This window comes from Juglans microcarpa x Juglans regia, chromosome 1S (genome assembly GCF_004785595.1).
Source record: "Juglans microcarpa x Juglans regia isolate MS1-56 chromosome 1S, Jm3101_v1.0, whole genome shotgun sequence".
NCBI classification, from domain to species: domain Eukaryota; kingdom Viridiplantae; phylum Streptophyta; class Magnoliopsida; order Fagales; family Juglandaceae; genus Juglans; species Juglans microcarpa x Juglans regia.
Window position 1 is genome coordinate 484,485 of NC_054595.1, and position 13,943 is coordinate 498,427.

General features: G+C 36.0%; 1 protein-coding gene across 1 annotated transcript; it reads right to left on the reverse strand.

Annotated features, from left to right (window-relative positions):
* Window positions 1-7,175: 7,175 nt before the first annotated feature.
* LOC121245920 (ADP-ribosylation factor-like protein 8a) lies at window positions 7,176-12,773 on the reverse strand. The gene is made up of 6 exons (XM_041143833.1): window positions 12,574-12,773; window positions 11,328-11,409; window positions 11,200-11,232; window positions 10,913-11,034; window positions 7,748-7,909; window positions 7,176-7,584 (listed from the first exon to the last, which is right to left on the reverse strand). The coding sequence occupies exons 1-6, from the start codon at window positions 12,609-12,611 to the stop codon at window positions 7,467-7,469; spliced, it is 555 nt and encodes a 184-aa protein (XP_040999767.1). The 5' UTR covers window positions 12,612-12,773; the 3' UTR covers window positions 7,176-7,466.
* Window positions 12,774-13,943: the final 1,170 nt, after the last annotated feature.

Below are 13,943 nucleotides of genomic sequence, written 5' to 3' on the forward strand. Positions count from 1 at the left end.
ATAAGAATAAAATTAAATTAAAATTAAAATATATAAAGTGTGTGATGATGATGAATAATGTCTCTCATCAAATAAAGGCCTAGATAGGGGTGATAGAATAGAATATATATATATATATATATTCACAGGCATGTACTGCTGGATCGGAGGAGCATTTCTAAAAGAAATAATGATAGGGTTACTATTCTTTTACAACTCATTTACTATTTTTTTTATTTGATTTTTTAAAATTTTTTATTTTACTTAATGATTAAAGAAGTAAGAATTAGTAAAGTTATATTTTTTAATTTTTTTTTAATAATTAAGAATGTTAAAAAAATATTTAAAAGAAAATGATAAAAAAAATTAAAAAAACTTGAAATAGACTTACGTAATAAATGGGTAAAAAAGTATTTATGCAGTTGTGTGTGACTTGGCGTCCCCAGGACTCGGAGTCTTATTAAAATAGAAACGTGCCATTATAATAGGCAAGCACTTATAAATTGCTTCGTGGACTAGGAGTCTTTCATAAAATTGTTTGTACGTGTTATTTGAGCTGAGGTCATTTGTTTTTGTTAACAGAAAGAAATTAAATATTTAATGAAAAAAAAAACAACACTGCCGAAGTCTCCAATTAGGCACTAATAAATATGAGTAATACTATATATAATTATAGAGTATGTAAATAACATACAATCATTTTAAAATAGTAAAATTCACTATTAAAAAATTAATTTTTTTTCATATGAGTAAGTATTTATTAACTTTTTTTAAATTAATTGTGCAACACTTATACACACATGGCTGCAAGTATCATTTCTCAATAAATATACAGTAGCTTATACAACATCTCTAACTTTGAGGGAAGGATAATGCTATCGGGACCAACATTTCAAACCGAGAAAGCTGACCGACAAGTGCAAATGCACTTTTTTATTTTTTATTTTTGTTTTTATTTCAACCATTTCTTTTATATTTTAAAACATTTAAAAAAATAAAAACAAAATCAATTTACTAATAATCACTTCGTTAACTATTAAGTTAAAAAAATAAAAATCACAATTGATCAATTTTATCGGTCTAAGTGGCATTTTTCCTGAGGAAAATACCACAATAAAACAATCAGCAATCAAATACAAACCGGCTTCAAAGAGAAATTGACACAAACACCCAAAAAGAAAGAAACAACCACCTCAGGTCTTCGATTTGGAATTACTGAATCAATGTTTGTCGAGTTCTTGCATGAGATCATGAACCAACAAACTTCTCTATCAGTAATTTTTTAAGTAAAAATATATTAATATCAATAGACGTAACCAAGTACACTGAGTGTATACAAGAAAAAATATCTAGCCCATAATAGAGAGTCCCTAAATTAACATCGCCCAAAGAGGGAGAAAATAGAAATCTATCCAATGTACATCAAGTCCTATTGGGACAAAACATGCCTTCCCAAAGCAAAGGAAGTAACTATAACTACCCCAACCTTTTGTCTCCCACACATTTAATACTCCACCCGAATTATCCTACTATCCTACGAGGACCGAGGAAGGCTTTATGCCTTCCCTCTAGTCCTCCCTCGACTTGTACTACCTCTCTTTGTGTCATAATCGATTGTTCAAGTAAGACGCTTTAACATCCTGCTCTTCTTAAATCTTGATTTTATTTCAAGCGAGTGACTTGCCTTAATCGCAGTGAGTAGTGCTATGAATTGGTCGTCAAATCCTCCACAAGTAATCCCCACACACTGCTGTATCTCATTAACCTTTTGCAAAACCCAATCCGATGATGATCCAGCTTTATTGTTTAATGGAGGAAGAGATAACAACACCTTCCCCAGACATAGTTCTTAGCTGAACACTAGGTCCTAAACATTCATCCTCGCAATGCACCAACGACGAACTCATATTCAATCTCGTACCTCCTCAACAACTGTATTGGTTCTCTCTAATGGTAAGGTCATGGTCACCATTGGAGATTCTGGGTTGGCAGCAAGTTCCTTCACCTCTAACAACCCTTTATGTGCAACTTCGACATACCCTACATCTCCTTCAGACCTCGGCATTACACCATTTTCTTTCAACTTCAAAGTGGGAGCCATAGTTATTTCGAGCAGAACACTGACCAAGGTTGTAACACCAACTATCGATCTTTCAAGTGTCACCTGTGTCGAAGGGCATTCCATTACGGATGTCTTTACGCCGATACCCGACGTAGAACCCACCTCAAATAACCCGGTTTTCCTTTTGACCCGCCGTACTCTCCTGGATCTGGTTATAGGGACATAGCCAATCCGATTTTCCATTTTCCTTTATTTGAGTTTAAAGGATTCAAGCCTATCTTAGACTTATTTCTTACACCCATGTTGCATGCAAGTGAGAGCAAGTCTATTTTCGTAGACAAGAAAGCGATCGTTGTCTTCAACTCAACAAGCTGAGTTTCCATCTCCTTTAATGAATTATGCATCACGACAAAAGGGCCACTTTCACAGTTCCCTTCACTCTGAGTCACTGAAGCATGACCAAAGGTATAACACCGACTATCGATCTTTCATGTGTCACCTGTGTCGAAGGGCATTCCATTACGAATGTCTCTACGCCGATACCCGACGTAGAACCCACCTCAAATAACCCGGTTTTCCTTTTGACCCCCCACACTCTCCTGGATTTGGTTATAGGGACATGGTTAATCCGATTTTCTGTTTTCCTTTATCTGAGTTTAAAGGATTCAAGCCTATCTTAGGCTTGTTTCTTACGACCATGTTGCCTGCAGGTGAAAGCACGTCTATTTTCGTAGACAAGAAAGTGATCGTTGTCTTCAACTCAACAAGCTGAGTTTCCATTTCCTTTAATGAATTATGCATCACGACAAGGGGGCCACTTTCACAGTTCCCCTCATTCTGAGTCACTGAAGTATGACCCATCTTCAGAGCTGCTGCATATGATTGCCTCGCCACTGCGGTTGTGCTTGGGTCTTTTTGTTTCAACTCCAAGTTAATATATTCATGATCACATGTCATCTTCTGGCTTTCCTTCCTTGATCCATCAGCACGAAAGGAAAAAAACATATCCACGGCTCTACATAATTCAACAGCAAACTTCTCCCAACCCAAACTTTCATACCCTTAAGGAATGACTACAACACTCCGCAGGCCTTCTCCACCATATTCGATGACAGTTAGATACCTACCATGCACGTTGGAGCATCATTGAGCCACAAATGCCCTGTTTCCTTCGCATAAATATTTTATGAATTCTGAATTTCTCCCTGCCTGTAATACTACTTCGACTGTAGTCACCAACCATCCTATCCCACTACGACCCATAGCTACAAACCTCTAAACCACAATTTTTAATGAGGACCTCCATGCTTCTGGTAAAAACTCAAAAGCCTTTGATTCCACCCAAAACGCACCAATTGACCCATATTAAGTTCAAATCTTTGATTTTAGATGCAGGGGCTTCCCAAGCTTCATTCCTGTCAAAAGTTTATGCAAAGATACGAGCACATGCTTTGGTGTAGATCTAAGGTAGATCTAAAGAGAGATCTGTGACAGGGACATAACTGAAGAACTACGAAGCCCAGCTGCGGATAGGGCTCACAGGACAAACAGATCTTGACGTCGGAGTACTCCCACCAAACTCGTCGAAAGCCGACGACTCTTTCTGTGTCGACTGCACGACCAATGGAGCCGTCGGTAGTAGGTGCCACTACACACGGGCTCACTCTAAGAGACAATAGAGAGAGAACCTTGCAAAAGTCTAGGTCGTCAAAGTGAGGACCAACGCCGAACTGCCCTCAGTGAAGTTGTCGGGGCCCGTCGGCCTTGTCTATGACTGTGGTGAGGTGTCACTCACCGGTTAGGGTGGGTGAAGGGTGGCGACAGGTCTGGGTGCCATAGGGTTTTCTCTCTCCGTAGGGTTCTCTCGCTGTAGGGTTTCCTCTATCAACTTGTGTAGAATTATCAGAACTTTGGCTGGTTTTGTGGAGAAAGAATTTGCAGGTGTAAGGTTTTCTAGGGTTGGGAGTTTTGGCTTTTGTGAATTAACACATTATATTCTAATTTTGAAACATGGAATTTTGTAAACATTTCAGTTAAAGCTTCCTCTATTAGTAATTGACTTGACATCCCTACAAAGCACAATGCAGTTTTTAGTAATGAAACTATATGTTCTTCCTCATTCTTTAGCCAAAACTAATATATGGAAATTGTATCATCTCAACATTAACCCCAAAAGTGGCTCATCTTGGAATATTGCTTGAGAAAGTTCCCATCACAAAGTAAATGTCTTACATTTGATCGGTCAAAGCCTGCTTAGACAGAGCTCCCGGCTTGTCAATCTTGTTTCCCAACACTAGCAACGGGATACCACTAAGTGAGGATTTGCTCAGCAAATCATGCAGCTCGCTTCTTGAGATACTCACATTGTTTGGATCAGCAGCATCAACAACATAGCTGCAGATCAAACAATCAGGTTCTAGCGACTTGTAGTAAACTTTTAAGCCATAACAAAATTAAGAACTAACACCACTGGTGATCTATTACTTATTCCAACTAAAAGGTATTAAAAATACTTGTAAACAATCAGATGCATATAATTAGTCTTCTTCTTCGTCTTGTCTTTTGTTTTTTTTTTTTTTGCTTAGAAAAAAAAATATAGAAACCCATCTATTCATACATACAAGCATTGGAATAGGAGTGCACATTCATTAAACTATATATGAAAAACTTAACATGCTCAACAATATCAAAGAAGACATAATTTCTTATGTTTAAATGTTCTGTTCTAATAGCTATTTCAGTTCAAACTTCTAGAATCTTCTGAATTAATTCTCATATCTAGATTGCTCAAGATAAATGGAAGCATGCATGTATAACTGTACAATTGCAAGCATGCATGATTGTATGTATTAAGTCCCCTTAGTAGTTTTTGCCATACCTGCATTTTAGTTTCGATATTATACATTATTCTGAGCTTCCATAATATCTATTACTGTATACTGCTACCAAGGGAATTAATAGGTCATATAAAGCTAAGCTTCAAATTATCACAAGCATTTAGTGCAGTGACTACCTCTAATTTTATGTATTAGTATGAGATTTGATAGAAAACTGCACGAGAAAGCATCCATAGAAAATGAATACAGAGAGGATACAAAAAACTAACCAAAAATCGCAAAACCTAAATGAGAAACAGATCCCCTGCACCTGATGAACTCACAATAAGTTTAATAAACCATCAGTCTAATGGTAAGTTCCACATTTAAAGCTACACAGATCCACCACAAAATCATGAATAGAGGATAAAGCATGTTCCTGAACATCAGCGCCCAAAATCAAGAAGTTTGAAAATGTTCTCCCACACACACACACAGAGCGACGAAACTGAGAGAGAGAATTAGGGAAAAATCAAGAGTGAGAGAAACGGAGAGAGACAGAAGAAGAGAGAGAAAGAGAGATGGACGATTGAGAGACTCACCGACTTCCTTCAGTGGCGACAGCATGGCAACGGGCTTGGCTTAGGAACGGGCATCAGAAAACTCGAGAGAATGGAGAGAGAGTATCGGGCTGGAGAAGAGGGAAAGCAGGGGAAAAAGCTCTAGTTTTTATAGCCAACTATTTGCGGCGGTTAATCCTCGCCACGAAATATCAGAAGTTTCTCGCCGCAAAAACCAATAAGTGATTCTGCGTTTTGTCGCCGCAAAAAGTTATTTTCCCACAAATTTTTGCTCGCCGAACGTGATCTCGCTGCAAGGTCTCTCTTTTTTGTTTTTTGTTTTTTTTTTTTCACGTACAGTTTTTATATCATCGGTTAAGTATTTGCCACTATAGTATGTCTTGAAAAAAAACTCGTGGAAAAAGGTCAAATTTTTTGTAGTGAGCAACAGTTACATACACTGCTTATTTCACCATGCCCGATGGTTACATGAGTGAAAGGCCTCACTAGGACCAAGTAGTGCTGCCGACAAGTTCAGCTTTCCAAACATTTGTTATGACGGATATCATTGCTTTGATGCTCTTCAGTTTTGCGATTCTTATCCACTTACTTACGCCGCTGTGGAGGAAGCACAAGATCGCTCACTAGGTTATTCAAGACTCAATACTAGTTCACTATTTTTTTTCCATGTTGGCTATGGTGATAGCCTTCGTTGTGGCCAAATATGCACTTTTAGCTCATGTTATGAACCTCACAGATTGGATAAACCGAATCGGAATGACAATGGAAAATAGAGAAAACTATGAACAGAGAAGGAGATGATCCAAATGTTACTGGATTCATACGCTTTGGGATATTGGAAGTCCCCAATTCCTCCAAATGAAAGTACCAAACAAGTATAAGAGATTTCGCGGCACAAGATGATCCCCCATAGACTACCACATGCCGTCTATATACTTCATGAAAATAGAAACTAGCCAAAAGCGTAAAGGGCCATGGGCCAACTAACAAAAGCACTATAACGCTACGGCCCAAGGACACACTCTTAGCCCATCTATGAACACAAGCTAAAATGCTAAAAAGACTACATAACATGAGCCCCTCAACTAGGCCCAGACACTGGACCCTAAGCTGCTAACAGCTCGCTCCTTTGCACTTGCCAATATTGCCACTTGTGTCATTGGCACCATCTATGGCCCTTTTTCTATGCTCAGAATGTTCCTTACCCACCGTTGAAATAACCGTTCAGGCCGAACTTGTACGGAGAGAAATGGATCATTCCAATGTTTGGTATTCGTATGTGAAAACCTACGTAATGGTTTGATTTGCACCATCCCATGTAATCTTATTTTTGGGTGTTTGCACTTCCCGACTTGTTTGTATGAACTGATCTTTTAGTAAGTTTTTTCCCTTTTTGTTTAATACGCAAGGGAACTCAAAATAAGTATGATGTACGCGTGAATCCAAATGTTCAGACGGGATTCGCTCATGAGTACCGATTGGCTGCAAGAAGATTAAAGATATCCACTTCAAACTAGATGAAAGCCGAACGTATCAAATCGTTGGATCCGTATATTCTCATCCCTGCATAGATTAATGAAATTCTTTTATTTCTCAAACTCATTTTCAGGAGAAAAACCTTTGCCGCAAACACATTTAGGTCTCATGTTTTAGTGTGAGTGTGAGCGTTGCTTTTCTAAACCCGGCCTCTTTTCTTTGTAGAAGGTATTCTTTCAGTAAAAAATTAAAATTGATTAATAATAGCTCAAAAGGAACGCGGGTCATGGAATTTATGTAGAGAAGTTACAACCACACCCTTCTAGTTTATCATTCACAACTTGTCCTATCGTCTTCCCTTCTGCAAAATCAATGCAGTACGTGATTCGCTCGGCAGGACGCTGGCCTAAATGTAATAAATATATAGTAGCTTACACATCTCAGAGGAAAATACCGCAATAAAACAATCAGCAATCAAAGACAAAACCACCACCAAAGAGAAATTATGACACAGAACCCCAAAATAAACCCAAAAAGAAAGAAAAAACCACCTCAGCTCTTCGATTTGGAATGCTTTACAAGCCAATCAATTACTGAATCGATGTTTGTCGAGTTCTTGCACGAGATCATGAAGCAACAAACTTCTCTATCAGTAATTGACTTGAGATCCCTGCAAAGCACAATGCAATTTTTAGTAATGAAACTATATGTTCTTCCTCATTCTTTAGCCAAAACTAATATATGGAAATTGTATCATCTCAACATTAACCCCAAAAGTGGCTCATCTTGGAATACTGCTTGAGCAAGTTCCCATCACAAAGAAAATGTCTTACATTTGATCAGTCAAAGCCTGCTTAGACAGAGCTCCCGGCTTGTCAATCTTGTTTCCCAGCACTAGCAACGGGATACCACTAAGTGAGGATTTGCTCAGCAAATCATGCAGCTCGCTTCTTGAGATACTCACGTTGTCTGGATCAGCAGCATCAACAACATAGCTGCAGAAACAATCAGGTTATAGCAACTTGTAAACTTTTCAGTCATAACAAAATTAAGAACTAACACCACTGGTCTATTACTTATTCGATCAAAAAGGCATTAAAAGTACTTATTTGACCGGAGATTTATTAAAAAACATGGTTAATGATCAATAAACATTTTCCTGGAGGTAAATTTTAGATTACACAAGCAAAGTCTCAAATGCAACTTTACTAAATAACACAAGGCATTATAGCCAACATATGTTGGTGGAAATATAGAATGACAAGCAAACCAAACGGAATATTTGGATTTCTATAGCTCAGAACCTGTAGAAACTCTGCTAAACAATACTGCTAAACCTCAGAATTTTCTAAAGTTTTTGTGTCTTCCATGTAATTGCACCCATCCCATCTCATGCTTAAAGAATTAATTGGATAGACACTTTGCTTATCATGGGACTACCAATCCTATACTAACTTAGACCGGTGAAGACAACAATTCATACAACAACAATTTGTGAAACCAAGGTAATTCATGGAAAGTTCTCCTTCCAAAAAGGAAAGAGCTCAGCTTCAAGAAATTTGGGTGACCACTGGTATTGAGTATCACACAATGACTCAATTTCTCATCAGTTTTAATAAACATAGCTTTGATGGAGACAATCCGAGCATTTCAATCAGTAACATCTCATATCAATTTGATACATAGCCGAAAGGAGAAAAACAAAAGGTTATAATTTGACAAATCAAATGCACACACTTGCTCTTCTTATTATTATTATTTTTTCTTAGAAAAAAAATATAAATGCATCCATTCATACATACAAGCATTGAAATAGAAGCGCACATTCATTAAACTATGAAAAATTTAACAAGCTCAATGTTAGCGCCTAAAAATAGCGCAACAGGCTGGAAGGGGAGAAAGAGTCATTCCTGGCCCATTGAGACTATTCGGGCCTCGATCGGTGTAGTGTGGAGCCCTCGGTGGTGGTTTGATGTGGCTATATGGCATCGGTGCATACATACATGGTAGTGAGCAATAAATAAATGCAGGGAAATAAGAGACGGGCACACAGATTTACGTGATTCGGCACTGGGCTTACATCCACGGGTCATTTGGAGGGCGTATTTTATAGTCTCTCATGGTCTCTCCTCCTCACTGTATAATGGAGATCTAAGCTCTATCTTCTGATGGAGATCCCATCACTGGAGTCCCTCTCGTGAGGTTGAAGAAGTTGAAGTCGAAGAAGTCCCCCCCAAAGTCATCTGGAAAAACCCCCATTTATCCTTTGCTCCTTCCTTGCTTTATGTCCCATCTTCTCTTCGTTACGTCACATCTCCACTTTTCCTCCTGACGCCCTTTTCCTTCCTGAACTCTTTGTCCCCTCCTTCCTTCTCTCTTTCTTCCTCCCTGATAAATCCCCTCATATTGGGCTGGGCTTGGAAACCTTTTATGGGCCTAGGATATTTTATCCCCTCCACTCAACAATAATGTAGAAGACATAATTTCTTATATTTAAATGTTCTGTACTAATATCTATTTCAATTGAACTTTTAGAATCTCCAGAATTTCTCAAATCTAGACTACCCAAGATAAATGGAAGTGTGCATGTATAACTGTACATATGCAAGCATGCATGGTTGTATGTATTAAGTCCCCTTAATAAAGTTTTCACCATACCACTTTAGTTTCGAAATTATACATTATCATGAGCTTCCATAATATCTATTGCTGTATATTGCTACCAAGAGAAATAGGTCTAATAAAGCTAAGCTCCAAATTATCACAAGCATTTATGCGGAGACTACCTCTGAGACTCTAATATGGTAGTTTCTTTCTTTTTTTGTTTGGACCGAGTGTCCGAAAACAGCGTCTTGACTAATCTCAAGGGTGCACAGGCCTTTGGCAAAAAGTTTCCCCCAAGTGCACCTCAAGTAATTCAAGGAGAAAATCCCCTAGTCCAATGGCCCCTAGAAATTGTATGCACCCAAGAAGATTCGAACTTTAGACTTGGAGGGAGCATATCACCAAGACCAAGGTCTTTACCACTTGAGCCAACCCCTAGGGATTCTCTAATATGGCATTTTCACGTTATATAAAACAAAGACTTGAATATCAACAAGTAGGGTTGGCAATTCGAGTTTGTGGATTGTGTACGAGTCGTGTTAAGTTATAGACATTCGACTATATGGCTCAACCCGAGCAAGACTCGTTAAGATAAACGGGTCAGGCCTTCAAATCCTAACATGATCCATTTAAATAAAGGGTCATGTTGTGTCACCCATTTTGACCCATTTAATAATTAATTCGAAATGAGTCAATACATAACCCATTTGACGTAATTAACATAAAAGTTTAAATCTATATTTATTAGTAGTCACAATATCTAAAAAAATAATAATAAGACTACTTACTAACAAAAAAATAACAAAATTTTTTAGATTTTAACCTATAATAAAACCAATTTACAAATCCAACAATAACAAATATGAGCATAAGTCCAGAATTACAATCTCAACAATAAAAGCATAAGCATATTAAGAAATATCATTATTACAACCCAACAAAAATAAAATTGTAATTTTTAAATAATTTTTTGTTTATAAGTGATTTTGAAATAAAATTTAAACAGGTTATTGTGGGTTAATTTCGAGTTAAGCGGGCCCGTTTATTAATCGTTTCTTAATTGGTCAACCATTTTGACTCAAACCCATTTATATCAAACCCAAACCCGCTAGTTTCATGTTAGATTCATAGGTCGTATCACATATTGTCATCCCTATTAACAAGGTGTAAAACATTTGAAAATCTAAAATTATTTACTGATATTGAAAATCCTCTCTATTAGTATGAGATTTGATAGAAAACTGCACAAGAAAGCATCCATGGATATCCAAACCAGACATAAATACAAAGCCATAATAAAAGGAAGAAACATAAATAAGGTATGCATTTGAAAACAAATATTATCTTATTCAACATATCAAGTCAACTAAGATGGAAATAAAATTTGTACATACACAATAGCAGAAACTGCACGACAATATCGCTCCCACATACTGCGGAACCTAGGTTGACCTCCAAGATCCCACAACTTTATGGTGACATTTCCTTTTGTCACCTTCCTCATATTAAATCCTACCTGCAAATAGCATTGGTAGAAACATTTAACCACCAACAAGAAAATAACTGTAAGAGAATGAAATAGCATTGACTGAAAGAGACTGAAATACAAGCTTTTGGCAAAGGTATATCCTCCACTCATAAAATTAAAAAAGGGCACAACTCCATTTAAAAGGCCACTCACCGTAGGGATCATGTCTTCACTATATCCACCAGTCTAGAAGCAACACCAACAATCAGAATTTCAATGAATAAACCCCGAGATACAAGAAGTAGTAATACTAATACAAGCTCAATATGATGATTACGTACCGCGACAACATTTACAAGTGATGTCTTTCCAGCATTCTGAAGTCCTATCAAAGATAGCTCCATTTCCTGCTTGAAAAAGAGGCTGCAATCACATAACAATCGAGTAAGCCCACTCATTCTAAGCGAATGATCAACCAAGGTCACTCAGAAAAATTTAATAGCAGACTTTAAGATTCCAAATATTCTTGTCATAAGACATTACCAAATTCAAATGGCAGCCAAATGCTCCGCAAGACAAAGATTTCTATTTAAGGTCAACATGCAAAATTATTTGCTCCAAAGATTACCTATGGGTGGTTTGGGAGGAGTTTAACTATCATATACGTAAGAGAGGTGTTTGCACATCTTTAAAGTGGTGGTTACTTGGGGATAAGGGTTTTTTAATGTATGACTTGGAAAATCAGCAAAAAAGAATATCCTTGGGTGGTGGGTATATAAGATGGTGTTGTATGGGTTGATTGGGGCAACTTAGAATTCATGGATGGGATGCGTATCCCTGCAAGGATGGTTAGGTCACAAGCCATATGAGTAATTTAGTGAGCAATGGAAGGTGCACTTTTGGCGTGTTGGATTCTGGAGTTTTTTTTAGAAAAAAAAAAATGGGAGAGAAAAAAGGAAGATACAGATGTTAATAATTGTATAGGATGTTCAGAAGGCAAGACCAATTACTGTCTTTATTGATTGGAAACCGAGCTAATCAGAAAATTCTCGCAGTCGCTAATCATATGAATATCGTGGTCTACTACTGCCGATGTATAATACCGCTAAACCTATAGCTTCATTCATATTTTATCGAATATCCATTGTGTCATTTAGGAAACATAATTTTCTGAGCAGCTAAAGCCCAAGAGTAATATTTGAATATAATTCAACAATCCCAGGTTCATCATATTTCGTTTTAATAATGCTCTTGCTCAATCACCAAATAAAGCATTAGAAAGTTACATAGGAAAAAATCAATATGAATAAGTGAATGATTTTCCACTATGATTCTTGAAGTTGGAGACAAAAAAAAAATAACGAAGAAAACCAGAAAGACATCTATGAGATGTTGCTATCATTACGCGAAAAGAAAAACCTGCAGTCGGAACACATTACACAATACAAATCAGGGATTCCGAAGAAACATCGACCTCTGATCTAATCTTCATATTCATACTACAAAATATGAAAATGTAACTTTTGGGATGAAAAAGGAAATCAAGATTTCAAGAGGGAGAGAGGGGAGGGGGGAGCTAAAGCTAACCTTCGGAGCCAATTGAGAAAGGCTTCCCACAAACCCATTGATGATCAGAAAAATGGATCTACGCGAGTCTCTGTTTGCAATTTGACCCTTTGGAAAATTATTCTTGTACCAGATGCGATGCGAGACAGAAGGAAGGATTCAGAATCACGCTGATCAACTATTTACTATTTTGCAGACCGAAGTACGAAGCGACGTCGTCTTTGTTTGTCACACTGAATTCCCCATAGATTTTTAACAAGGAATCCCGGTGACTCCGAATAATTGGTAAAGTTAAGAGGCGTGCAGCCAGGATCCAATCTGATAGACTTTCGCCAGCACCAACCAATCAGCGAAAGAGATTTCGGAGAAGTGGAAATATAAGGCCTAAATAGCGAGTGGGTGAAACGTACCAATAGAAAGAGCAGGGTAGGAAAGACAAATTGCTAAGCGTCCATTGGTCCACGCGCTTCTCTTTGTCACGTTTAGTCGTAATGGATCCGTTTTGGATAATGAAAGTATTTTATTTAATTTTATCTTATCTTAATTGATTTTATTATTATAATTTTTTAAATTTTTATATAAAATATAATAAATAATTTATTATTTTTAAATTTTAAAATAATAATAATATTAAAAAATAATATTTTATTTAATTTTTATCTTTCATTTAAAATTATCTTATTTCATTTCATTATTTAAATAGGTCTAAGACCTATTTTTTTTAGTAAATGAAATGAGATAAAAGTTAAATGTTGAATAAAATATTTTGTTAGAATATATTTTTTTAATATTATTTTTATTTTGATATTTAAAAAAATTAAATTATTTATTTTATTTTATATGAAAATTTAAAAAGATTGTAACGTGTAGATAAGATGAAATGAAATGAAAATAATTATGAAAACAATAAAGCCCTAAAATAAACCAGGTCAAAGTTCGACAGAGATTATAAATATCTTCTTTGTTTTCGTAAATAAAATTAGATGAATTGAGAAAAAAATTAAAAATTAAATAAAATATTACTAGAATATATATATATTTAATATTATTATTATTTTAAAATTTAAAAAAATTTAAATTATTTATTTTATTTTATATTAAAATTTAAAAAAATTATAATGTTTAGACAAAAAAGAAAATGCTTAAAATACAACCAAACCAAAGCAGGACCAGTCATAACCTCTGAGCTGTGACAAAGTTTGGGTCTGGTACGTCGCGTGTCACGTCATATCTTATTTATTTGAGTAATGATATAATATATTATATAATAATATTATAAAAAGAAGAAATTTTATAAAATAATATTATTTTTATAAGATATTTTATAAAAATATTTTTTATTTAAAATATAATTATGTAAAATATTATAAAAAATATTGTGTATAAATTAT